This window comes from Coffea eugenioides, chromosome 5, assembly GCF_003713205.1.
Source record: "Coffea eugenioides isolate CCC68of chromosome 5, Ceug_1.0, whole genome shotgun sequence".
Lineage (NCBI taxonomy): Eukaryota > Viridiplantae > Streptophyta > Magnoliopsida > Gentianales > Rubiaceae > Coffea > Coffea eugenioides.
The window spans coordinates 15,421,592-15,449,425 of record NC_040039.1 but is presented as its reverse complement, the minus strand read 5'-3'; the positions used below and the strand labels follow the sequence as shown (position 1 = coordinate 15,449,425).

Below are 27,834 nucleotides of genomic sequence, written 5' to 3'. Positions count from 1 at the left end.
TTATTTAAAGAAAAAATTTTTTAATCAAATGAAAAACTTTTTGCACATGTTTGCATTAATTGGTTGGAAAAAAATTTGACCGTCCATTTCCATAAGGATAAGCGCTCCTCCGAATAGCACTTTCTTAACAATGAATGGTCCTTACCAATTGGGAGCAAACTTCCCTTTAGTCTCATCTTGCATTGGAAGAATCCGTTTCAAGACTTATCTCCGACTTCAAACAGACGGGGCTTAACTTTTTTGTTGTAAGCTCGAGCCATTCGCTACTGATAACATTGTCCATGACAGACGGCATTCAACCTCTTTTCATCAATCAGAGACCACTGCTCATGACGTTCTCTGACCCATTCAGCTTCTTCTATCTGAGCTTCCATCAGAATGCGTAAGGAAGGAATTTCAACTTCTGCAGGCAATACTGCTTCCATTCCATACATAAAAGAGTAAGGAGTCGCTCCGGTAGAAGTTCTGATGGTAGTTCTGTACGCCATCAGGGCATAAGGCAGTTTCTCATGCCAATTCCGGTGTGCTTCAGTCATCTTACGAATGATTTTCTTCAAATTCTTATTTGCGACTTCAACGGCTCCATTCATCTGAGGCCTGTAAATGGCAGAATTTCGATGCCTGACTTTGAACTGTTCACATAATCCATCCACCATATCATTATTGAGGTTCTTGGCATTGTCGGTGATCAATGTCTCTGGTACCCCAAAATGACAGATGATGTTATTTCTCAAGAAATTCGACACCACTTTCTTAATCACATGCTTATAGGACACGGTCTCAACCTATTTGGTGAAATAGTCAATCGTCACTAAGATGAATCGATGCCCATTTGAAGCAAGAGGATCAATAGTTCCGATCACATCCATTCCCCAGATCGAACATAGCCATGGAATAGTTATACTATGCAATTCTGTAGGAGGAGCACGTATAACATCACCATGCATCTGACATTTGACACACTTTCTGACAAAATCTATACAGTCATGCTCCATAGTAAGCCAAAAATACCCTGATCTCATGATCTTCTTGGCCAGAAGATGCCCATTCATGTGTGACCCACAAACCCCACTATGCACTTCTTTCATCATATAATCGGTTTCATCTTCATTGATGCATCTTAGAAGGTCCAAATCAGATGTTTTCCTATATAACACTTCTCCATTCAAGAAGAATCTTGATGACATTCTGCGTATGAAACCTTTTGCAATGGAATCAGCATCAGGAGGGTAGGATCCCGTTTTCATGAATTTCTTAACATCATTGTACCAGGAGCAACCATCAGAGACCCTTTCCATAACCAGGCAATGCGCTGGCCTATTCTGAAGTTGAATCTGTCTAGGTTCAATCACCAGTTCATCTGGATGTTGGATCATCGAAGACAGAGTAGCTAAAGAATCAGCAAAAGCGTTATGAGTGCGGGGAATATGTCTGAGTTCCAAATTTCTGAATTTGTTGGCCAAGCTAAGCAAATTACAATGATACAGTATAATTTTTGAATCACGAGTTACCCACTGCTTAAGCGTCTGGTGCACAAGTAAATCAGAATCACTGAATGCTATCAGGTCCTTGATTTCCATGTCCAATGCCATTTTCAATCCAAAAAAATAAGTTTCATACTCAGCCATATTGTTGGTGCAAGGAAACCGTAATTTGGTAGTAGCAGGATAGTGTTTCCCTTCAGGCGATACTAAAACTGCTCCAATTCCAGCTCCAAAAGAATGTGACGCACCATCGAAAAATAACCTCCATCCAAGATACTGCTCACTCATGTCCTCAATTGCTCCAACGAACAGAATTTCTTCATCAGGAAAGTAAGTATGCAATGGCTGGTAATCATCATCTCTTGGATTTTTTGCCAAATGATCTGCTATGGCTTGACCCTTGACTGTCTTTTGTGTTGTGAAGACAATATCGAACTCAGAAAGGATCATTTGCCACTTAGCCATATGTCCCGTGGGTATCGACTTTTCCAACAGGTATTGTAGAGGATCAGAACACGAAATCAGGTAAGTGGTATAACCGAGCAAATAATGTCTCAACTTCTGAGCTGCCCATACTAAAGCACAACAACTTCTCTCAAGGAAAGAATAGTTGGTCTCATATGCTGTAAATTTCTTACTCAGATAGTAGATGGCTTGTTCCTTTCTCCCAGACCCGTCATGCTGTCCCAAAACGCATCCAACAGCCTCATCAAGAACAGACAAATACATAATCAGAGGTCTTCCTGGCTGAGGTGGCATTAAGACCGGAGGATTTAACAAATAATTTTTGATCTTATCAAAAGCTTGCTGACAATTTTCATTCCAATCCATAGGCGCATCCCTTTTCAACAATTTGAACAAAGGCTCACTGGTAGAAGTTAACTGCGCAATAAACCGGCCAATGAAATTGATCTTTCCAAGAAAACTTTTCACATCTTTTTGAGTTTTTGGAATGGACATATCTCGAATTGCCTTTATTTTCGCAGGATCTATTTCTATACCCTTTTTGCTGACAATAAAGCCTAATAATTTACCAACTGGAGCTCCAAAAGCACATTTCGCAGGGTTCAACTTCAAATTATATCTTCTCAACCTTTCAAACAGTTTCTTTAGGTCCTCGACTCTCTTTGATTTAATTATGATATCATTTACATAAACCTCCATCTCTTTGTGAATCATGTCATGGAACAGGGTAGTCATGGTCCTCTGATAAGTAGCTCCAACATTCTTCAATCCGAAAGGCATCACTCGATAACAAAATGTTCCCCATGAGGTGATGAAAAAAGTTTTCTCTCTGTCTTTTTCTGCCATTAAGATTTGATGATATCCAGCAAAATAGTCACCAAAAGATTCAATCTCATGTGCAGCAGTGTTGTCCAAAAGAATATGAATATTTGGCAAAGAAAAATCATCTTTCGGACAGGCCTTATTCAGATCTCTATAATCAACACATACTCGCACCTCCCCAGATTTCTTAGGCACTAGCACAGGATTCGATAGTCAGATGGGATAATGAGACACCATGATTATCTTGGTATTGAGCTGCTTCACAATTTGTTCCTTTATCTTGAGGCTCATTTCTGGTTTGAATTTACGAGGCTTCTGCTTCACAGGTAAAAAATTTGGATCAGTTGGCAACCTGTGAACCACTATGTCTGTAAAGATCCCTGGCATATCATCATATAACCATGCAAACACATCTTGAAATAGCATTAAAAATTCAATCATTTCCTCCTTATGTTTCTTATTCAAATGAATACTGACTTTAACTTCTTTAACTTTCGTCTTAGTGCCAATATTGATGATTTCTGTTTCTTCTAAGTTGAGTTTGGGTTTCTCTTCATACTGTTTTAAATCTCTTGAAATGGATTCAAATTCTTCCTCAGTATCGCTCTCATTTTGAATTTCAGATTGCATGATTTCAAGTTCATGAGAGATATCGAGATTGCAGCCATCGAATTCCAAAATGGTGACATCCAAAGGGTCAGAGGGTTTTATTTGTGGCCATCTGAAAATAGAATAGAACATAAGTAATAAATAAATAGCAAATACTGGAGAAGTCTTTCATTTCATTAAATTCAAAATGCATCGAGACTTCACAAAAGAAAAATATACAGACATGATTGCTATTTAAAGACATATATAGCGCAAACCTTTATTTCCGTTTCAGCAATTTTCTTGAACAAAACAAGCTATATTAACTAAAACGAGAATAAAGGTTCAAAAAATTAAAGCAATTTCTTTTAACAAAAGATCCAGACTACCGTCCTATCTGGATATGATCTAGACAAAAGACAATCCCCTTAAATTTACCGAAATTCCCTTCGAGATGGAAGATAATCAGCAGTCCAATTCTGAATAGCTCCTTCGGTAATTGACAAAAATTCTGCATTCTCTGATGGCTCCTCCTCACAAGTGATCCCGACAAATAATTGAGACAGGTCCACTTCAATTTTCTCCACAAGATCCTTCGTTTCTGGCATAATCACCTCTGATGGACGAGAAAAAGTGTGATATAGCGGTGGGACATTTAAGGCAGTTTGTTTACCCTTCTTTTCAGCTTATTTTCGAGCTTGCATTTTCCTTCTATACTTAGCAGTTGGATGAAATCCCAGACCAAATATATCCTGCTGCGTCGGGATCTCTATTGGCTCCAAAATTCCTTGCAATTCCCGCCCAAGACCTTTTCTTATTTCATATCCGCCTCAGATCATCTCCCTAGCCATTATAATACTGGCCTCTGGCAAATCTGATTGAGCCAGCGACTTATCCCTGAATACCCATCCCACAGAGACGATGTCAGCAACGTGATGAGATGAAATTGGAGTTCTTTTTGTGTCTTCACCTTTGAGTTTTGCATCAACGATCATGGTACAGTCATCCTCAGCAAACACAGTAATGAGTTGATCATTCACAATAAACCTCAACATTTGATGTAGAGAAGGTGGCACTGAATTGGAAACATGTATCCAAGATCTTCCAAATAAAATATTGTAAACGTTGGAGAAGTCCATGACTTGGCAAGTAACTTGGAATTGAGTAGGGCCTATCTCCAATATCAGATCTGTCTCTCCCATAGATTCTCTCTTTGAACCATCGAATCCTCGAACCACAGTTGCAGATGGGTGGAGTTTAATGTCAAGAAATCCAAGCTTGGTGAGAGTGTTCCATGGACAAATATTCAATGCTGACCTATTATCCACCAAGACCCTCGACAACAACTTTCCATTGCAGCGGACTGATATATACAAGACTCTGTTATGTCCGATCCCTTCTGCAGTCAGATCTTCATCGGAGAAAGCGATATGATTAGCAACAAGTACATTCCCTACAAGGTTAGAAAATTTATCCACCGGAATATCTTTAGGGACTCGAGCTTCGTTCAGGATTTTGAGCAATGCTTCTCTGTGTAGCTCGGAGGTCAAAAGAAGATTCAGAAAAGAAGTCTGAGTAGGCATTCTATCCAACTGTTCTACTATTCTGTACTCACTTCTCTTTAACATCTTTAAAAAATCCACAGCTTCATTTTCAGACACAAGGGGTTTGGGCGTCGGAGATTTAACCTTAGCCCGGGACTGAACATCAATTTCAGAGTTTCCCACAATTCTCCAAGACAGGGTAATAGTAGATCCCTCCTCCTTTAAGCATTTTTTTATTTCCAATCAATAGAATAGACTCCTCGTAGTTCCATGGCACCTCTTGCAAGTTATTCACAAGCATTTGTTCCGAAAATTCAAGAATGATAGGTTCTGATATATCCCATTCAAAAGATGGTAGATCCAAAACAAAAGGAGCTTTAGAATTGTCAATCTTGGAAGGCCCTCCTTCTACTATAAATAGCTCCTCCTTTTCAAATACCAAAGATTTCAACTTTTCCTCAACATTATCCTTAGTCATGGACTTTTCAACAGACGACAGTTTTCTCATTCTCGCATGGTCAGCTTCCAACACGCCAAACACCTCAGTTTCATCTACAATGTATTGAGTGGGATCGGCAAAATCTTCATCAATGATGATAACCCCCACAATGCTCCCATGCTCAGGTAAAGGATTCTTACTAACATTCGGTCCCTGCTCTCCCTTTCTTCTGAGAAGGATGTCTCCAAAGTCAATCATGTCCTGAATCTTATGTTTTAAATCTCAACAATTGCCAGTGGTATGACCAGAAATTCCAGAATGATAAGCACAGATTGCATGCGGATCATAACCGGCAGGAGGACCTCTGGGATAGAGTTTGGGAGGAACAGTGCCAATTTTTCCAGCTGCTTTTAACTGCTCATACAATTGATCAATAGGTCGGCCCAAGTTGGTGAAAGTTCGAAATTGCTTCTGAGTTTGAATTCCACTGGTTTGAAAAGAATTTTGAGAAGGGTTATTATTTTGCAGGGTTGGTCTGGAATGGTAAATGGGATGAAGGTGATTTTGAAAGACAGGTTGTGGGATTGGAGGTAAGGGTGAGGTATTCAAATAACTTGGTCGGGAATGATGGAATTGGGTAGTAGTGTGGTAGACTGGTTGAGGGTTGGTGTAATACGGGTAAGGAAAAGAATAGGTAAGATGATTTCTGGGTCTGAAAGATGGGTCTTCATCCCATATAAAAGCAGTATCACCTTCTTTCTTCTTGAATGGGGGCTTTTTCCCACTGTTGTTTTGATTTTGTAGAGCATCTAATTACAATTTTAATGCCGATACATTAACAATCTCCCTGCTTTGACAAACTCATCGTATTCCTCCAACTTGTTAATAATGGCGGCAAATGAACTTCCAGTCATGCGAAAGATCTCTTCAAAGTAGGGTGAATCGTGAGCCTTGATGAAAGTACGAACAATCTCCTCCTCAATCATAGGAGGCTGCACTTTGGCAGCTAACTTTCTTCACCGCTTTGCATAGGTCTTGTGATCTTCCGATGGCTTTCTTTTTGTACCCTCCAGTGTTGTTCGTGTTGGTGCCAATTCACAATTAAACTTATATTACTTCACAAAGGCTGTTGCTAAATCCAACCAGGTTTTAACCTCTTCAGACTTCAGATTTGAATACCAATTTAGAGCATCTCCCTCTAAACTTTCTGGAAACAGACGCATAGGCAGATTTTCATCATCCATGGGCTTACCTAACTTGTTGGCAAACATCTTGAGATGCGTTTTAGGATTTCCAGTTCCATCATACTTGCTGAATCTCCAACTTTTCACAAGTTTCTACAGCTAAACCTCTTATAATACTTGAGATATATATGTTACATGAATTTCCAACGCTATTTTCCATTCTACACTTGTTAACAAGCTGCAACTCTAACCAATGAACTTTCGGTTCCTACCAGTTTCAGTCCAACAGCTTTTCAATCCCAAATCAGAATTTTCCTTGGTCAAGAATTCATTTTCCTTGCTAAACTTAACATGCAACTTATATATTCACTTATACTTAATAAGTAAAGGTTTATTACAGAATTTTTTCACCTCCTTTCCTTTAGAATTCAACAGTTGCAGACTGCTCCAGTTTTTAAGCTTCGGTTACTCCAGATTGCACCAGCTCTCACTCTGTTCCCTCACTGATGCAGTTGATACGTGAGTTGCAGACTGGTTTCATCTCTTTGTACTCACTCTTAGCTCATGGTTCTAAGGTCACAAGCTAGATGAATGCAGCTAACACTGTCTAACTCTCTCCTCCTCACTCTTTCGGTTGCACTGGAAGCAAGAGAAAATCAGAAATGCTTCCTTTCCTCCCTTTTGATTGTGTACGGAGATGAGAGAAATATGTCTTAGTTTCTCTCGGTCTTGCTCTCACTCTCTCTCACTCTTGCTTTCTTTCCTCAGTCTCTCTGTTTCCTCTCACTCGGTGGTATTTGGAAATGCATGGGTGTGACCGAAACTCTCCCTCAGTTTTGTTTCTAATACTAGATTGGTAAGAAGAGAAATGAACATATTTCCTTCACTCAGCCGACCACTCAAACCTCTTCATTCGGTGCTAATCATTCCAACTCTCATTCGGTCACTGCTTACTCAGCAACTTTTGGTAACAAGTTCATTCCAACAGCTGTCCAAAGGAGAGTTATTCACCGCCCCAAGCTAGCAGCCAAAACTCTACTCATTTCCTTTCCACCGTTTAGTGTGGTAGCTAATTGGCCAACCCCTATTCAATTTCAATTCCTCAAACTCTCGGTTTGTCCTATAAATTCCTGATGGTTAGTTCTTTGGCTGCATAGTAGTTTAACCAAAAATTCCAAGGTTAGTTTAGTATTTTCATTTTAGTTCATTTGGTTACCACAAGTCCGTAATTTTGTCTCGATGTTTCGTTTGTTTTAATTTGTATGTACCTTATAAAAAAAAAACAATTTCCCTTATATCGATCCAGTAAATTCCCACACATTTGGTTTTAAAGAAAATTAATTAGGCATATATTTATTCAACTATATAATGTATTCAAATGGCTCAAATTACAATATGCATATCATATGTTTATTTATTTATTTATTTATTTTTTACCATTCTAGGATATTTCTTCTAAATTCTCAATTTTTATATAAATTCAATTAGGCATTTAATTTAACAATTTTTTTGTTATAATATTTCTAATATCGAAATAATTAAAATAAAAGAAATTCATAGCATACATATAATTTTTCTCGAGTTTTCACATATGTTAGTAAATTCGCCTCATTTAGAAAAGAACATTGAAAGAGAAAGGTGTAAAGCGTGGGAACGAGTAAAGAGGTATAGGATGAGAAGGGATGAAGCAGCGGCACATTAGGATTTGTGTAAATTTTTGTCTTGGTCAAAAAGGGAGGAGAAAATAAGAGGAAAATAATGAAAAAGAAAAAAGAAAAGAAATTAGATCATGAAATATGCCACTTGTCAAAAAGAAGGAGAGCCATGTGGCAAGCTTTGGGCTGCTACAGTAACCCCCTTCTCTTTTTATTATACTTGAGGGAAGATAAGATAAGATCTCTGTTTTGAAACTCGGACCGGACTTGAGGGAAGATAAGATAAGATCTCTGTTTTGAAACTCGGACCGGACCGGCCGGTCGAACCGGGAACCGGCCAAGTGTCCGGTCCGAGTCATGGTAAAAAATCGGAAATTTAAAGCCCGGTCAAAGCCGGTCAAAAACTGGATTTGACCGGAAAAAAACCGGTTTTTCCGGTTCAATGGGCATTTTTTTAAAAAAAAAACTCAATCTTTTCAATATTATGTTTTGGCCCCCTAAATTGTTAGAACTTATTAATATATCTCAAATATTTCATACTTTATAAATATTGTCCTAAAATTTGATGTTATTTTTCAATTAAATTCATAATTTTAATTCTAAAGTTGTTAATATTTATTAAATAACATAAATTGCTACTTGATTGTTCTAATTTCTTTGTATTTTCTTGTTAAATATATTTGAAACATCAAATATATATGAATATACCTTTATTAATATTAACATATTATTAGATATTTTATATATAATATTTTAATTTTTAAATAATTTTTATTTATGACGTCATCCGGTTCGATCCCTATCGACCTCCGGTCGAACCCATTGACCCCTGACCCCTGACCTCGACTGAGTCGATACCCGGTCCGGTTCTGAAAACATAGGATAAGATACGTAGGATTTTAGCTTCTTTAAAAATATAGCATTAATTGTAGTTTGAACTTCTCAACTATTCTAATATTAAACTTTATACCCTAAACTTTGAATTTTAGCATTCAACAACCTACAACTTTTAATTTCTTTTACAGAATATACTAGTTTACCCTCGATTTTTAATTTACTTTCCAAAATTACCCTCCCTCAAATTCATCTTCACAATAAAGTCAAATTCCTTCTATTTACAAACTTTTCGTATAAACAAAGAATTCCTTAAAAAATTAATTAATACCTAAAAACTCAACAAACAAAGAAACAAACAATTTCAATGGTTGAATCACCACTATTACCTATTCATCGTAAAAGAGAACCAAACACCAAAAAAAATAATTAAAAATTATCCTATGTTAAAAACTCACCAGCATAACTCCAACAATATCATAGCCTCCAAAAACTATACTAATCAAATAAATTAACAGCAAAAATTCATCAAAAAAATGCTTAAAAATTAAACATCAGAAGAAAAAAAATAAAAAATGCCAACTTCAACAGCCGTACCATCATCGTAAGCTCTTAATTTCACCACAACTATTATCTTTTAAAATTCATTACACAAAATAAAACCAAAAATATCAGACAAAGAAGAAAATAAATCATAAAAATACCCCATCATCAAATCTTGCCCACTACAATTGTGCCAACAACACTGTAGCTTTTGAAACCCACCAATATTGTCGTCTCCTCTTACAGCAAAAATGAATCTATTTTTTTATTTTATCAACACCAATTTTTTTATATCAATTCATCATCAATAAATCTTGATTTGAACTCCTCCAAAATCCAATTTTATCCTTCAAAAAATAAATTCTATGTCACCATTGTTCTTGTTCTACTCCTCAACGTTGTACTGGGGGACCAAATTCTTCTCTGGGATAGGGAGAAGACAAGGATAGTAGAGGGGAGAGACGAGGCTTGGGGAAGAGAGGGATGGTAATGCTACTGTGTATTTTCTAGGATGAGGTTTTGATGGCAGAGAGAGGAAATAGGGTTTTGCTACTGCTATGTTCTCAAATATGCATTGATGGAAATTTTCGGACTTCACTCGAGCAGTTGAATTTTACAAGCGTAAATTACTAGCCAGTTAAATTTAGGAGTGAGCAAATACAAAAATTACCGATTTACAGACCAATTTTGAATTGAATTTGGAAATTCAAAATTGGTAAAATGGAATTTGTTCAATAAATCGGATATTCCGAATTCCAAATGCTTGAAATTGGTTCGAATTTGCTATTAGGAATTATGATTTCAAAATTTCCGAATTCGAACTCACATCCGTAGTTTCGTATGTCAGACGTATAATAGTATAGCTGTATAAGCACCATATATAAAAAAATTATTATAATAATCAAAACACATACAAAATTACCAAACCCCTTCCTATCTCTTTCATTTCTCGTTTACCAAAGCCAGCGGCTCTTTCCGTTCTCAATTATCACTTGGTCCCTTTCCTTCCCCTCTCTACAACTTCCCACTCCTCCTCCTCAATTGCTGTTGGCCATCTTTTCATTCTGTCTCTCTAGTTATGAGCCTCCTCTCTCATCTAGCAGTATTAATCTCTCAATGAGTACCAGTCCGATCACTTCTTACTCCCATCTCCTCTAACTTTTTTTTAATTATGGCCAAATTTGGCCCTAATTTTATGTTTCCCTAATTCAATTGTAGATTGTGCCGATTGTGGTCATAGTGTCAACTATATTGACATTGTTGCATGCTTTAGTTTACTTTCAATCTGGTGGTTTCATGTTTTGGTTTACTTTTGTGGAGGCCAATTGTGGATTTGTCCACCTCGGCAACCCCGCACCTTTGAGGATGTTAGGATGGTACCGGATGGGGCCTCCCCAGGATTCGAACCCCGCACCTTAAGGATGTTAGGATTGAAGTCCTGGTACCACTTGAGTGCGGGGTTGCCGAGGTGGACAAATCCACAATTGGCCTCCACAACTTTCAATCTAGTGAAGCCAAATTTAATGATGTTTGAAGGTTCTCAACGAAAAGCCAAATTCTTCAATGTTGGCAGAAGCTAAAGCTTCAAGTTTGAACATCATAGCTATCGTTCTTCTTTGTTTTTGGCTCAAAATTCTTTTTCGGTGAAATCGGTAAAATACCATTTTTCGATTTCATTTCTATACGGAATTGAAATAAAAAATGTAAAATTTGAAAATGAATTAGTTTGAAATTTTCCAGAGACAATTTATCGAAACTACCAATTTCATTCTCCCAAATTATTGAATTTGATTTTGATGCACACTCCTAGCTAAATTTTACAAGTGTAAATTCCTTCTTTTTATTTTGCATTTGAAACTCCTTAACTTTTAGTTAATACATTGTGAAAATTTTGTGTATTTGTTATGTGGATAGAAGAGGGTATTTTTGGGACTAAAGAAGAATAAGGGAGCAAATCATCTTTTCACCCGTTGAAATTTTGTGGATTGCAAAAAATTGCTGAAATTTAAAGTTTAGGGAGTAAAGGCCAATTGCAGGATAATTGAAGGGTGCATATTACAATTAACCCAAAAATATATATACAATTTGCATGTCAAAGTTACAAAAATCTCCACCAAAACATTCCTTTTTTTTTTTTTGGTAGGAACACAAATCTCCACCAAACTTACCACACAAACCTGCTCTAATAATTAAGATATAAAATTGTGGGTTATACAATTGTAGGCTACAATAGATAACCAGACAACATTTATGCATACAGCAAAACATCCCGGTACCCTGATATTTGACTAGCACCCTCAAAATTTTCTGCAGGTAAAGCTTCGAGCAGGTTGTTATGTTAGCCAACACCAACCTCAATTCTTGCAATTTCTCATATTTCCCAGTTCATGGACATAATCATGCTCCTCCGAAAATTCCATCTCCGCAACCCATTAAACCTGAGCAGCAAAAGTTCCCAATTGTTATAAAATTAAGCACAAGATTTTATGAAAAACACTGTAGGACTCGTACTAGCTGTAATAGTAATTGGAAAGATGAGACTGGAATCAACGGCAGCATAAAACTGGTGCCATTGCAGAAACTGCAAAATTCATTTTGGTGTTACAGTTCATTGAGCACGGAAGAGAACCCGGAAAATCCCATATTGGAAAATGAAGAAATTTGTCTGGAGGAGGAGAATGATGCAAATAATGGAGGAGGAGGAGGAGGAGGAGGAGAAAGGGACTGGACGACGTCGTTGTTGCTCCTTGGACTTTATGCTGGACTTGTGTACTATGTTGTCTTTCTAGCACCAAACCAAACCCCGGTATGGTATTGTAGTTTATTATATGGAAGGGGAAAAAAAATCTTTGATATGTTTTTTTATCTTCTTGATTAATAACTACTGAAAGTTTTGGTTATTGTAATAATAAAAAAAGAGGGGGGAAAGAAAGACTTTGTTGGTTAATTTGTCTTAGATGTCAGACGAAATGAGAGCTGAGGAACAAGAAAATGGATTTCTTTTTTCTTTTTAAAGCAATTGCACTGTGTTGTTATTGGCTATTGGGCTTTTCTTTAAGATTGAAACCAACTTCTTCAGTTGTTATTTGTTCGATTTCCCAATCAGCAATAAAATTAGTAGGAGTTTTTGAAAAAGGAAAAGAAATACTGGGAGTTTTATTATTTATCATGGCAACCTGATGCTTCAGGAGGAGAAGGTAGAAGCTTCTATGGTGTCATGTGCTCATCTTTTGCCCTATTTTCACTATTGACTTTGATGATTGTTTGCAGTCGACAGATGTGTATTTCTTGAAAAAGCTTGTTAATATAATAGGAGATGATGGCTTCCAAATGAATGAAGTGCTAGTGGCTTTGTGGTATATCTTGGGGTTGTATCCGTTTGTGTACAGTATGTTGCTGCTTCCGACTGGCCGATGGTAATTTTGATGACTTGTATTGCTTAAGTTTACTGATAATGCCTCTGAGTTATTGTTTACTTCGTGCTTGGATACCTTAAGATAGAAGCTAGGCGGTTCAGAATTGTATTTTCACTTCTCTAAGTCTGTATAAAGTTAACACAGGTGATGATTAGAGTCCCTGGTCATATTCTTTACACATCTATTTTCAAAGATAATGTCGCACACCGATGCCTTTCTAATTGAATGCAACTAAGAGTTACACGGGAAAGGACTCTATAAGAATTTGGGAAGCACAATGTTTTTAATTTGTGCTTTAACTTTTTTCAAGATATATGGAGGTTGATTGATTCTTATATCTGCTGGTCTTTGATGCTGCAGTGAAAATAGGAGTGTCCCTGTCTGGCCCTTCCTCATTCTTTCAGGCTTTGCAGGTGCATATGGTCTGATTCCATATTTTATTCTTTGGAGACCACCACCACCACCTATTGAAGTAACTGAGCTTAGAAGATGGCCTCTGAATTTTCTGGAATCAAAAATAACTGCCGCGGTAAGGAGAGTTCTGTGAGAAATTTATGTCATGTAATAGATGTTTGCAGAAAATTAGTTTTAATATGAACTCTTTTCAGGATCGATGATGTGAAAGAAAGTTATCATGCATGGGTTATGCCAAACTAAAATCTGCAAAACTAAAGTTATCATGCTGTTATCATGTTTAGGGGTGCCTGATGTAATAGGTTGTGGGTGGATATGAGTTGGTGGAAATGAGTTGATAGTTTTTTGTACCTTGTAGAGTAACAAAAGTTTACTCCTTTCACTGTAAGTTATAATTTTGGTTCATGTTCACTACAACAAGCATTGGAAAGGCCATAACTTTATAGTGCTGACATTAGGCTAAATTGTGAGAGAGAGATTTGAAGCTTAAAAAAGTAACTGATTCAGGAATTAGTACTAAAGTTGCATTAGGGGATTTGTTATGGAGATCATAGAAGCATGCATGACTAGTATCCTACGCTATTAATTTTGCACTATGAAGACTTTCTGACTTATCGTGCCAACTTTTGGCTAGAATCAGTGAACAGGGTTTTGTTGAGAAACTTTAAGGACGCTATCATCTGCTGGAAATGAGCTAGTCTATTGTCTTGGTGTTAGATATATCAATCTTGTGCAAAGACATTAGTTCTAGAGCGTATGAAGCAATCTCAAATTTGAACTTCAATAGCTGTGCTCATTGATCTAAAAGGCATTCAATTTTATAGTGAAAAAACAAATAAACAAGAGTCAAGTTTGACAGAAGCACGACAAACAAGGTATCGAGAAGATCAACAATCTTTTGAATTCTTAAACATGGTTGAATCAGGTTTGAACCGGCATGTTGAAATATAACTGTGTTCGTGACATATAATTAGAATTTTGGTTTGTTTACTGCTTTGAATTCATTATTTGTAAGAAGCATGGCATGCAAGTCATACTATCATTATCCAGGGATGAAAGAAAAGAATGGTTTCTACTATCTTAATGTTTCAATAATTGTTCAGAAAACAAAACTGGTTTTATTAATACTACTCTCGCGCTTTGTTTGAATTTGATGCACCAGAAACCTGGAGCAACCTTTTGTCTTGTTAAAATAAATATGTCTTTGGATTGTAATTATTCTGGAAACTTTATATTTGGTTACTACTAAAACACATTTCAATTACCTTTTCTTTGTAATGTCTCAAAAAGTACCATAGTGAATGATTCCAAAAATTTATCTGAATAATCTTAAATCCCAAGTATGAAACTTCATTTAATGTAACTATCCTAGTTGGTCACAGAGTGGAAAGGTTAGGGAGGTATGGACATATCATATTTAACGTGTCTTTCAATAAATAAGGAGACAAACAAGTAAATGTTAGCATTTGATCATTCTCTATTACGATATGGCTAGATACAAGCCTCACTTTTTGAGTAAATATATCCCTTGCCTTTATGAGAAAGCCTTTTGATCTCAGTATACTGCCAGCCTAATATGGCAAACCTTTCAATTGCATGTTGCTTTCTCTCTCCTCACTCTACACCTCCTTCACTGCTTATGATGCCTATTTTAGAGCACAAGCGTTTATACAAAAACTCCAATTTGGTGGACTAACTGTTACATGAAGTGGTTTGCCAGAATAGGAATACATAAAAGCTACATTACTCTTTATGTTATTCCATTATTATTGTTTGTGTAGATACATGGCATGATGGTGACAGCTGTTTGTGGTTATTCACATTTTACCTCAAAAAGAGGTCGCCTTTGACATGATGCATACTCTTTATATTAGCCGGTCTACGCTTCTTAGCTTGGTTTTAGTCATCAGGCTAAAGCTCAATTTCCTTGAATTCTGAGCTCCAGAGCTCCAGTTTCCACCATAATGAAACAGCCCCTGGGTTTTTATGATTTGCTTTGAAGGAGTGGGGTTGGACTGTGATTAAAGTTTAATTGATTAGGAGAAATTATTGAAAGCTTTCAGATGAAAAAGTGGAGGGGCGAAGGAGGCCTTGGTCTAATGGCAAGGTTGAGGCCCCAGGAACTCGCCCTTCAAATCCACCTTCATCCTCCCTGTTTCTTAAATCTCACCCTGGCCCTGCTTTTTTTTTTTTTGGGTGTTTGGGGGAACAAATGAAGGACTTTTAAAAGCCAAGGAGGTCTTGGTCTAGTGGCTAAGGTTGAGGTTCCAGGACTTTAGAAGTTCTGCGTTCAAATCCACTTTTCCGTTTCTTCAATTTATCCCTCCCCTACTATAGAGAGAGAGAGAGAGAGAGAGAGAAGGAGGTTAAAATAAAAAAATAAAAAAAAAAGCAAAGAGAAAGAAGAAAAATGAGAATGTGAAGGAGAGCTGTACTTTTAAGGTTTAGCAAAATTACAAGCACAATCTTAGATTTGAAGAGTATCTTTATTGAAGCTTGTGAGTTACAAGGTGGTAATACTAAAGGCAATTTCAAAAACTGTTTCTACTACAGCAGGACTTGGATACCTAAGTGGTGTTCATGATCACTAGCTATAGGTTTCTACTATATTACCTAAACTTCCTACTAGGATTGAATGTATGACATGGTCAACAATGAATTAAATTCATGATATATAATAAAACTGAAAAACTGCCTTTAAATTCTGAATTTTGGTTTGTTTTGATAAAGATGATGTGATGGTTAATTTAAACCTAAAGTACAAAATTTTATTCCAAGTCATGAAACATCTCCATGTGAACATATTTGACATCCTGATCCTCTACCAGCTCTTTTTCCTCTTTCTTGATGAGCATGAAGTTATATTTGTTGATGAATGGTGTAAGAGTTGCTGACCTATTTATTGCCTTAAGTTTGTTGTAAATGACTGCCATCTTCATTAGTTAATTTGAGTTGGTCTGTGATTGATGATTACTTAAATGGATCTAAAAGTTAAGGAGGGTATGTTTGGCAGAATAAGAAGGAAAAGGGATGGCAGAAAATGTTGAAGAGTTGCATGAGTTGCTGCATAGTGTACTGGGGAATTTGATGTGCTAATGATGTTTGCTCTGAAATGGAACACAATGATATTAGGAGAGCTGCAAAATGTAAGGCTTTGCCTTGCATAATAGGTGTAATAAGTTGGGAAAGCTGTCAATTGCATTAACTTCTGAGGAATACATTTCACAAGATATCATTTCCTCTTGTTTCCTTATTGGGAATTTCCACTGTCTAAAGTATGATATCTTTGGACAACATTTGACTGAGTCAGGATGGGCACATTCCTAGACTTTGTGCCTCCTCCACTGTATTTGATTTCAACTGCCGCATGACTTTCTTATTGATCACTAAGTCACTCCCTCCTTGGAGTCCCTCAAGCTTGCACAGTCATGATAAGTTGCTGCAAGCAGTCATTCATCAGAGTAAAAATTAGAGGTTAACTATTTAGCATTCAAATAACTATTAACAAATCCTTTGGTTGCATCCAAATAATTATCAACTCCTGTCAAAAAAAAAATTTCCTAAGAAAATCAGGTTCTACTTCTCAATAAAAATTTAGTGAAGTTCAAATTAGAAATGATGAAAATTTTGGTGTGGTTCTATAATTAATTTAAGTTACACTCGTAGGTCATTTTATAGTAAAAATAGAAATTAGTGGATAAGAGTCTGTTGTTTGGACTCCTTAAGCATCTGGTTTATATATTATCTTGATTTGACGTGCTGGTTTTACATTGAAGTTTATATCTTAGATGTCAGTTGTTTCATGTTTGCTCCTATTCTTAAAGTGATATCTAACTAACTATGCCTCAGATTGCATTGGCTGCAGGGTTAGGTTTAATGGCTTATGCAGGTTTATCTGATGGGGCTGTTTGGAGGGAGTTTTACCAGTACTTCAGAGCAAGCAAATTTGTGAGTGTTTATATACTTGAACTTGCATGGCCTTTTTACTTGATTTGCAGAGTTGGGTTCATTCATGTCATTAACTGTGTTCACAGCTTAGCAGTTTCAAGAGATTCTATGTTTGGTTTTTAATCTTATCAGGCCATATCTACTTTGATTGTGTACCCTTTTTCTGCCACCAGTACAACTTTTGGATGTGGCCAGGCTGCATTATTGCTTCTTTTGTATTTTTACCTTGGAAGAAAATGGCAAATGCAAAGGTATATGACCCTAAGTGGGTGGCAAACATTAATATGAATAAGCCTTTTTTTTTTAATGTCTGTATATGACAGATTCTGACCATGTTGATCATCTAGTAGCTGCAATCACCTTATTTCAAATCATCTGTATTATGCTTCTTGTTGGGTTTACAAATAGTGAAAGATGCTCACAAGCTAGACACTGATTTTTGGCGTTGTTTTTTGGATGAGGGGGTTCTTTGCATTTGGTGAATGGTAAGTCAAGAACACTCTGACATTAACCAAAGGAGTTTTTTTTTTTTTTTTTTTTTTGAGGATGAAGTAACTGACCTTGCATTTAGCAATTGTGTGGTCAAAGGGGTTGCATTTGCTGAATGCGAGGACCCTTTCTTCAGGACCTGCAGGAAAATCTCTCTTGAACAAATTAAATCCATTGTATTTTAGAGTTTTCTCGTGATAATGGGTCCTACATGTATTCCGCATGAATGCTGGTGTATATAAGAGTTCCCAAATAAAAAGTAATGCTTTTTTCTGGACTTATTGATGATTTGAGAGTTTGGCTTCATTCATCAAGTTAGAACCAGGATTACCTGAGTACTGTGTTTAGTGTGTTTTATTCTCTATGTTGGCTAAAAGGAGTAAGAGGCGATTAATACAGGAGAAACAAAGGGACAAATTTAGATTCACTTGGTAAGTTAAAAGCCTTGAGGCCTTGCTACAATCAATTAGGAGTGTTGCTTATTTCAGTGTTGAAGCTGGACACCTGTTACTATTATAGTAACTCGCTGAAAGATTTTTTCGCATGGAATCTGCTGCTGCTTAAAATATCTTTGGCCAACTTTAGGGAAAGTGAGTGGTACAATTGAACAAAATGAGAAATCTGATACTAGGTCATTAAAAAGTTTTTTATCTTGTAGGCTGTGGCAGGCAGCCTAAGTCCTTTGCTATTTGTGAAACTGAGCCAGTTTTCTGGAATGCAGATACATCTTACATGCATTGACTTTGCTTTGTTATCAACATTTGCTCCATTCTGGGTTTACAATGATATGACTGCTCGAAGATGGTAAGTATCCAGTCAGCCTCCGTATTATTCATGCTTGATGCATCAAAACACTTCTATTCCTGAGGGCACACAGAGGAACTTGCTTATTTATGACATCCAGGAAGAAACATTATTTAGATCCCCATTCTCTCTGCAGGGATAACAAAGGTTTATGGCTGCTTCCCTTATCATTGATTCCATTAGTTGGTCCTGCTTTATATCTCATCCTACGACCTTCCCTGCTAGCTGTGCCAGCTTTGCTAAGCTCAAGCACTTCAGAAGAAAAATGATGGATGACCTTTGGGAAAATTTGTGAGAAGCTGTTATGATAGACTATTGTAGAACCTAAGACCGGAAGCTGTCAAGCTCCATTTGTGATGCATGAAGCCACCATTCGTGATGCATGAAGCGGGTGGTGCTCTGACTCTCTCTCTCTCTTTTTCTTTTTTTTTTTGGTTTGTTTTTGTAATCCTCAATTGTTTTGTGGAAATTTAAACTTTGAACTCAAAATTAATTGGGCAAGAACAGATGATACTACTAAATTTTCGAGGTTTGTAGAATTCCATGGATGGGAAAGATACACAAGTATGTCAGATAAACAGTGAGCTGAAATGAGGAGGTGTAGGAAAACGAAACTCATTTAATAGTGTAGAGGAAAATACAATTTCAATTGTCAGTATGAAACTTATTGGATATCTCATTATTGTTTGCAAGTTATTCGCAAAAGTACGTAAATTACAATGTTAAATTTCCCTGCTAGGTAATTAACCCTATAGCATATGGCATCGGTAAACAAAAAATTTGAATATAGTCATCAGATATCAAAAACAAGATTTTGGAAATTCATGGGCGAAAAGCACCAGGTTTTCAAATTATACAAGGTTACAAGATTAGCTTTCGGTGAACTAAAAGATTATACAAAGATTACAAGTTAGCTAACCAAACAACTGATAACGTTTTACTCAACGTCCTAGCTACAGAGAATTTTAGGCACTAGTTATTTGGAATCTGCTGTCATTTTGTGCAAAATGAGCATGGTACGTAGCTATTTCTACATTGATCAAGTTCGAATCTTTCACTGAATTGTCACTCTGATCCTTCCAGAAAAACACAAAAAAAAAAAAAGAAACAGAACAACAGACAAAATAGAACTAGAAAATTCAGATAAAATTTTGTGATGGGCATTGCGTGTTATGTTCCAATGTGAGCCCAAAAACTGACATGACTCGTATCATGAACAGTTACAAGGCACTGGCAAGTACAACGGCTACAGTTCTTCAAGCATATAACTTTTCCAGCTCATCCTTAAACTTAGCTTTCAACTGTTCCCTCTTTAATTTGAGAGCTGCAGTAACCAATCCAGACTCCGGAGTCCATGGATCTGGCAATAGTTTGATCTTTGCAGGAATCTCGAATTTGTCCAATTTTGCTTCCTTTGCTACCTGAAATTTGGACCAACATCAGAAATATGTTGAATACCCTAGAACATGTAGCTTTAGCATTCTGAACTCCAAATGACAATGTGCATTTGGGTTTAGATCGTGTAGAACATAAAGAATAGCAGTAGAATGTTATAAATAGATGCTATAATTTGGAACCCCAACTTACTCTCACCTGTTCCTTGTTGATTCCAAAGAACAAAAATGGAAATCATTATGTGAAAGAAAGGGTAAAAAAGGGTTCCTTTCAGGCAAATTATCTCCTTAAAAGAGGTGAAGTCAATGATCACAAAAACTATCCCCTTTCAAGATAAATGTCACCTTTTCAAAAAAAAAAAAAAAAAGCTTCGTCACTCGATACACCCTTCATAATCGAGATATAGCCCACAAGGACCCAATCTTAATGAGTATCGAATATATCACCTTAGTGATACACCTTTTAAATAGGCAATGAGGGAACAAACCTTGGAAAGTGATTTCTGGACCTCATTGATAGCTTCAGTTTTGTTACACAAATCGGAAAATTTATCGTGGCTAATGCCAGAATCTTCAGCCCATTTCTTGAGGGCCTGATGTGAGGGAACCACAAGAGCTACGCAATAATTATGGAAGGGATCAACATATACCATGATATTATCAACATAACTGCTTGTGATAAGTGCTGCCTCAACCTGCAATGCATTGCACAAGCTGATGAATATACATGTTTTGCTTCAATACGTTTTGTCCCTTCCAAAAGAAATATAAATTAAGAACAGACAGAGAAAAGGCAGAAAAGACAACCCTTGAATTGAGAAAGTACTGATGCATATCAGCAAATACAACACTAAAGAGCAGAAACTGCAATTGCTCAATTATTGTCACTATACAGCAGACTTAAATTCTTCCAGATGTGTCCATATCCCTGCTACATCAATTCTTATCCATCACAGGGCTACCCATGTTGGGCATGACACGACACTGGTACTGCTATGGGATCTGTGCCCGACACTTCATTTGAAATTTTGGACGCCTCAAAGTTAATGAGCACAATAAGAAAAATGAAGGAGAGCGAAGAGGGTGTAATGTTTATATCATGGTTGAAACAAATATCACTGCATGAGTTGGATTTGGTTCTAATTGTGACATCTATTTTCTGTTTTCCTCTTAAATGCTTTTTTCCCCTGTGCAACACTAAGATATACATACATATATCTAAATAGAGGACACACCCCTGTACCAGTGTTTGAAAGGTCATTAAGGTAAACAGGAGAAAAACAGGTTTTGATTCCTTTTCTGGAAAAAGCAATAGAGAGGATTTCACACCTTCCCTAGAGAGATGTACTCCCCATGCTGGAGTTTGATGATATCTTTCTTTCTGTCGATAATCTCAAGGCATCCATCAGGGTGAAACCTTCCAATGTCACCTGTGTAAAACCACCGCATGCCCTTTTCATCAACCTGCATTGTCGAGTCAAATAGCAAAATGAACTAGAATTGCAAGATAAAACTTTCCACTTGCAATTGTACAGATAACCAGAAAACTAGGTACCTTGTACACTTCATTCGTCTTGGCTTCATTTTTAAAGTAACCAGAAGTTACACTGCATCCGCCAATAACTACTTCTCCACGTGGCATTGGTTTGTCATACGTTGTGTAACCACCTTCTTCCCAAGAAACAAGCTGCATGAAAACATGATAGTCAGTCAATAAAAAAGTGGTTGATGAACCAGCAACCACGCATAATTCTCAAGTGGACGAGAAGAAAGTACTTAAAAGTCAAAAAAATGGAAGTAACATATCTGGCGCATCTATTTTGTTTTTGTCAACTCTTTTCTTCTCCAAACCTTCCAATTTTCCCAAGGAGATGGGGTAAAATAGGAGAGGGGGCTAACTTCATTTTTAGGAATTAAAACAGTTTTGATCAAAGTAAAAGATTGTAAACCAGGATGATCTGTGATTTACATTTGAGTACTGCTACTGAAAGAAACTTTAAATATTTGCAGTGTAAAAACACACAACACTTTTACATACACAAAACCATACTGCAAACTGTGCATGCTAAGTATTAAGACTTCATGTCTACGTGCATGTATGTGTGTGTACATTCAGCATACTGTTTGTTCTAGTTTTCAAGATACTAATCAAATAACAGTCTCATCAAGGATATGCAAATGGCATCTTAAGAGTTTATTTCTCGTGAGAAAGGAAAAGTCTGAGAGTTGAAACATCAAAGTGCAACATCAACAAAAAATAAAGTTGCAAAACTCAGTAACAATTCCTTGTTATCTATCACAGAATAACATATACATGCAGAGTTATCTACTCTGGATATGATATGAACAAAGAACTACAGTAATATCGACCATAACTACCACATCAACTAAAGGATCTTAAACTAAGTATGGATAGGCAATTAAGCATATGGTTAAGATGATAATGCACAACTCAGTTAAACCTCAGGACATCAAAACTCTGATTCCCCAGTGTCAATACAACTTTGTCCAGGACAAAGAAGCAAAAATGCCCCCCCCCCCCAAAAAAAATAACTTTGAAAGTGTAATAGTAAATAAAGTCATGACAAATATCTTATCATGGGTAACAATTCAAGATCCCGATGTTGCTACTCAGATATAATATGCCTCGTGGAGCCTTGGACATCAACCAAATGATCCCAAACATCTAATGACAAACAAATTGGTTTGTCATAATATTTAGCCTCTAAGCCCAGGTATCCTTGTTTAACATATACACCACCAGGGTGCAAGACAATCCCTATGTACTACGAACCTCCTCAGATCTAATAATCATAATTCTCAAAGGCATTAATTGGAGAACTCGCTGGTCCCAAATGCTTAAGTTACTAAATTTGACAGTGTCTTGTATCTTGATCAAACAAACCAACATATCTTGTTGAGACTTGGCCGGAAGGTCAAGCATTCCCCACCACATTTTTTCAATTAATGCATGGGATCTATAAGTAACTTTCAGGAAAAATCCCTTCCCATCAATCTCATGCTCTTGATAACGAAAACCCTAATTAGTGACGAGAACTTAAACAGAGTTCTGCACGTGCAAGAAGCTAAGATTCTAAAGTGTCTAATGTGTCAGCCATATGATATTTAAAAATTAGAATGAAGAAATGGAACTTGACAATGTTTCCACAAATTAGACCTACAGCTTGACATTGCATTTATAATATACGTCTAGCACAGAAACTGCAAGCAAAAATTTGGTTCCGTGTTATTTGAATCTCTTGATATGCACAAGCTAATTTCAAATCACTGCACCCCAGTTCCTCATCCTTTTCCCAGAGTCTAGAACCTCGAATTGTGTTCAATACTAACTGCTAAGCTAAAACTGCATTCTAAATTTCCTACAATATGGAAGACATAGAACCACAACGTGATTCCTAGTAGAGATCAATTTTGTTGCATAGTGGCACCATTATTCAGTGAATCAAGGAGAATAAAACTCACAGAATAATTTACTTGACAATTGAGAACCAGATGACAATACAAAGCTATGTGTGACTTCAAAGTTTGAGATGACATAATCAGACTATTAAATTTTGAATATTTAACCAAAAACCTCTTAAAAGAAATAAGTTGACCAATGATATCCACTTATCGATTCCATTTGTTTCCTAGGCAGATGTTACTAAGCACACCTTGATGTAGCAACAAGCAAGAGGAGGTCCAACACGTCCAACAGAAGAGTCGTCCCACTCCGAGAAAGCAGCTCCAGCAAAAGTTTCTGTAAGCCCATATCCTTGACCAATGGGAGCACTGCAACATTTTGTATAAAATACAGATGCATGATAATGATGAAACAGGAATACAGGAGAAACTTGGGCAGAATAACATGAATGGCATCATTTATGTACACACTATGCAGTGACATTAGCACACTGATAGGATAACTTTTTCTTCTCCTTTTCTTTTTTCCATAGAGGGGAAAGTATAGATGTGGTTATGTCTGGGACAGGAGGATCAGAAAAATTACCCCATGCAGATATTAATAAATCTTTGCGTGTCACCAGATAAAGGAGCTCCACCACAGAGCATGAATCTGATTTTTCCTCCGAGAACAGAGCGAATCTGTGTAAAGATGATTATATCCCATAGTCGTGCCTCTAAGCCCCATGCCCCAAACCAACTTCCTTCTATAGCTGCCAAACGTCTCTTAAAAGCAATGTCGAAGAGTTGCTTAGCTAAACCTCCCTTCTCGTCAACCTAAAGACATCAAAACAACAAATTAAAAGAAAAGAAAAAGGTGCATTGATAGCTATTTATTGATCTAAAAAAGGATTCAAATAGCATCCAAATAGTAGAATATTTTTGGTCAATATAGTCCAAACCTTTTTCAAAACTCCTTCCCTGACACGATCTAAAATAGCAGGAACTGCTGCCATTAAAGTAGGCTGTAACATTGAAGCATCTCCCTTGGTTCCTTTCTTGATTTTGTTCGATGTGTCTGTTAGTGTCAATGCTGAGCCATAACCAATTGTAGCACCTGCAGTCAACATCACAGACTAGAGAAAAACAAATTTTAGGAGGACACTCTGAATAACCAATGATGTTGACATGCAAAGTATCATGAAGAAGGTACCTCAGCAGCCAATTCAAAAACATGAGCCAGTGGCAGGTAGGCCAAGTAAACATCATCACTTCCAAGTCTCGGGATCACAGTCATAACTGCAGCAGAAGTGGCTACGATATTGCCATGAGTTATCATGACACCCTAGAAATCATACTGGTACAGCATAAGCATTGTGCAACAGCCCAGAAACAAAACATCACAATTCCATGAAAAACCAATTTGTTTGGAGAAGTAGAATAAAGCCTAAGACTCTTGATGGAGATCGGGCACAATTCTTAAAACTGGCACTGAAATGTGGAATAAGAAGTAAAAGAGGAGCAATTTGTAGCTTTACAATGACTAGGTGAAGGTCTTGATGTCTATAACTTTGCACAAGCAAATGCAAGCTTGTGTACGCATTTGTCATCTGTTACCACTAGATAGACATAAGGTTAACCCACATCCTTACCCACAAAGTCCAGTAGAGACACTACTTTCTCCACAAAAAATTTCAATGTTTTAGCAATTTGCTAGTTCATATTGAAGAACAAACACACCAATGATGAAAGACAAATCTTTTCCAAGTGTTGTGTTTTCATCAATGAATAAGCAGTTTCATGTTAACACTATAGATGATAAAAGGCACCAAAAGTTCATTTCTGCTGAAAGATGTAAAAAAGAAAAGATGATCAAACCTTTGGCAGGCCTGTGCTGCCACTAGTATACATCACAACGGCAATATCCTTCTTAATAGGCAGTGTTGGCAGAACAGGATTACTTTTACCAAGTTTCTCTATTTCAGAGAATGAGAAAACTGTCCAGTTGCTAATATTTTCAGAAGTGTTTGAGTCACTAGAAGCCTCTCCGTCTTCAAAGTAAACAATGTTTCTAATGGTCTTCAAGCTTGAACTTACTGCAGCCAACTTTTTTAATTGCTTGGAGTCACAGATCAATGTTGATACTTGAGTCTGTTAAAAATTTATGAAACTCAATTAAGGACTGTTGAGTCCTAAGTTCTAAGATGCCAGATTCATCTCTGACATATTGAAGAACATAAATAGGAAAGGACACTAAAAGAGCTATACAGAGAAGAAGGTAGGCAGATTGTTCGAATTCGAAAAAGCACTTTGTTCCTACCTCATTCAGAGAGTGTATTAACGCATCATCCCCTAAGGAAGCATAAATTGTAACAACAGTAACATTCTGCCGGAAGCATCCCTGAACCAAAAACAAATATTTTTATTAAAAAACCAAAGGGCACAAAGAAGAAAAATGGCCCAAATACAAAAACAATTTCATCTACCTGAAACGCAATGAACCACTCTGCCCGAGTTTCAGAGAATATTGCAGCCCGGGTATCCACATCATGGCCTAATTTAACAAGACCCGATGCAAAATTGCAAGCACGATCAAATACCTGGCCATAAGTCTCCCACTGATAATCCCCCAAATGAAGTTTTTCAAACTTTCTCCCATCACTGGCCGTCACAAACTCCCTACCTATCAACTTTCTCCTTCCAAGAAACCTTTGCCCCCAATACTTTTTACAAGACTGCTCAAATAAAGCAGCCATAGTTGTGGCTCCTTCCCAGGGAACCTCGACCAATCTAGCCTGTCTAGCATTGCGCATTGCAAGACCAGCCTCACCACTAACTTGTACATGAACTCCTCTCTGTTTTGCCTTCTTCTTCCCCACAAGTACAACAGAGAGAAATACAGGCACAGCTATGGCGAGAATAACTGCGCCTACAATCCCACTTGTTCCATACTCTTTAATAATCGACCTATAATCAGTCCCATCCATGTTCACCACAATATATGGTTCTCCCACGACTTTCCTCGAATCCAACTAATTCGTACACCTTATGCGCCTATACCTCAAAAATTGGCATGTACCCTGCATTAAATATTTAAAATCAGATACCTTTAAAGCTTTACATAATACCAATTTGATCCATTTTCACTTTGATCAAAACTGACACAGATGAAGCTCACAACAAGAAGAAAAATAATGAAAAATGCGTTGATTAAATACTTAAAACAAAAAAAACAAAAAAAAAATGTATCATCAATAAAAATCAAAGCAATAACTAAAATAAGAAAACAGTATTGATCACAAAGACAATAAAACACAATCATCAATATTACATGTCACTGAACATTCAAAAAAAAATTTACTAAACCATCGAGCTAACACAAATGAAACCCTAAATTGATTACTCTTCGAATAACAAAAACAATAAAAAAAAAATTAAAAAAGCGTACTGTAAAAGTACCTCAGGGGAGAGACGAGGAACAAAGTGTTGAGTTGCCTTTTTTCCACTTCTTTTGGTTCTTTGGACTTGTTTGTATTTTTGATTGGTGGGTGGGTTTAATGGGGTGAGGATTTTAGGATTCTTTTCACGAGTAGCAGTAGAAGAATGGATTAGAGATGATGAATTGATGATGGCATGGGAAAATGAAGAAAGTCTGAGAGATGTTATTCCACGAATCGAGAATGTATCCCCTGTGCGAGTGTGTAGGGTATATATAGTGTTCCTACCGACGCAGAGGTCTTGTTTAGCTGTTACTGCGACGTTTAAGGAAGCAGTTAGTTACTAATTCACGCTTACTAGACAAGTTTTACATGCAGAATTATAATTTAGGATTAATCTTACAGCGTATTCACTTGACCGCCATGGATGAATTGTGGTGTAAAAATTGGACCGATAAGGTGACATGGATTCATACCTACTACTATATATATATGTATAAATAAGATTGACTAATTTATCTAAGAGCTGGGTGGTTGGCATTATTTAAGATTAATCCAACTTACTTGAATAATTATAATCGAGAGCTGTTTGGGTTGTGTTATGGAAATTAGTAGCGGAATCATAAGTGTATTTCGCTATGGGTATGATTTTTGTCATTCCAAACTAATGTTTGGTTCGGAGCCATAATTTGTTTCTTTGGACATTATTTAAGTAGGCTTGATCTAGAGATTACTCGAAACTGTGATATTATTTAAGTAGCCATAATAGTCATGCTGGCATTAATTTTCTACTTTTCTTGTATGAAATAAATACATCACGCAAACTTTATGAGTATGTCCAAAACCCAACAATTCACCCACTAATTTGAGAGGTTAGGTTGGGTAATTTAGGTGTTGGGTCAATTTTGGGTTGAGTAATAAAAACCAAGATATATTTTAGGCGGTTTGGGTATTTATGTTGGACACCCATTG

At 36.8% G+C, this 27,834-nt stretch overlaps 3 protein-coding genes across 4 annotated transcripts; 1 reads left to right on the top strand and 2 right to left on the bottom strand.

The window, feature by feature from the left end:
- Positions 1-263: 263 nt before the first annotated feature.
- LOC113771213 lies at positions 264-3,967 on the bottom strand. Its single transcript, XM_027315823.1, has 4 exons — positions 3,798-3,967; positions 3,080-3,492; positions 864-2,965; positions 264-785 (listed from the first exon to the last, which is right to left on the bottom strand). The coding sequence occupies exons 1-4, from the start codon at positions 3,965-3,967 to the stop codon at positions 264-266; spliced, it is 3,207 nt and encodes a 1,068-aa protein (XP_027171624.1).
- Positions 3,968-11,773: 7,806 nt separating this feature from the next.
- On the top strand, positions 11,774-19,303 carry LOC113772545. 2 transcript variants are annotated; one of them, XM_027317171.1, is made up of 7 exons: positions 11,774-12,364; positions 12,829-12,974; positions 13,335-13,503; positions 17,238-17,336; positions 17,469-17,587; positions 18,547-18,629; positions 18,766-18,857. In XM_027317171.1, the coding sequence occupies exons 1-6, from the start codon at positions 11,894-11,896 to the stop codon at positions 18,614-18,616; spliced, it is 1,074 nt and encodes a 357-aa protein (XP_027172972.1). In that variant the 5' UTR covers positions 11,774-11,893; the 3' UTR covers positions 18,617-18,629; positions 18,766-18,857. The 2 variants fall into 2 exon arrangements, with proteins under 2 accessions (XP_027172972.1, XP_027172971.1); XM_027317170.1 differs by lacking the exon at positions 17,469-17,587 and having other exon boundaries at positions 11,777-12,364; positions 18,766-19,303.
- Positions 19,304-19,441: 138 nt separating this feature from the next.
- Positions 19,442-27,074, bottom strand: LOC113770722 (long chain acyl-CoA synthetase 8). The gene is made up of 12 exons (XM_027315285.1): positions 26,885-27,074; positions 25,912-26,505; positions 25,746-25,826; positions 25,304-25,576; positions 24,639-24,770; positions 24,388-24,561; positions 24,033-24,262; positions 23,698-23,815; positions 21,579-21,710; positions 21,353-21,487; positions 20,512-20,718; positions 19,442-20,050 (listed from the first exon to the last, which is right to left on the bottom strand). The coding sequence occupies exons 2-12, from the start codon at positions 26,410-26,412 to the stop codon at positions 19,886-19,888; spliced, it is 2,148 nt and encodes a 715-aa protein (XP_027171086.1). The 5' UTR covers positions 26,413-26,505; positions 26,885-27,074; the 3' UTR covers positions 19,442-19,885.
- Positions 27,075-27,834: the final 760 nt, after the last annotated feature.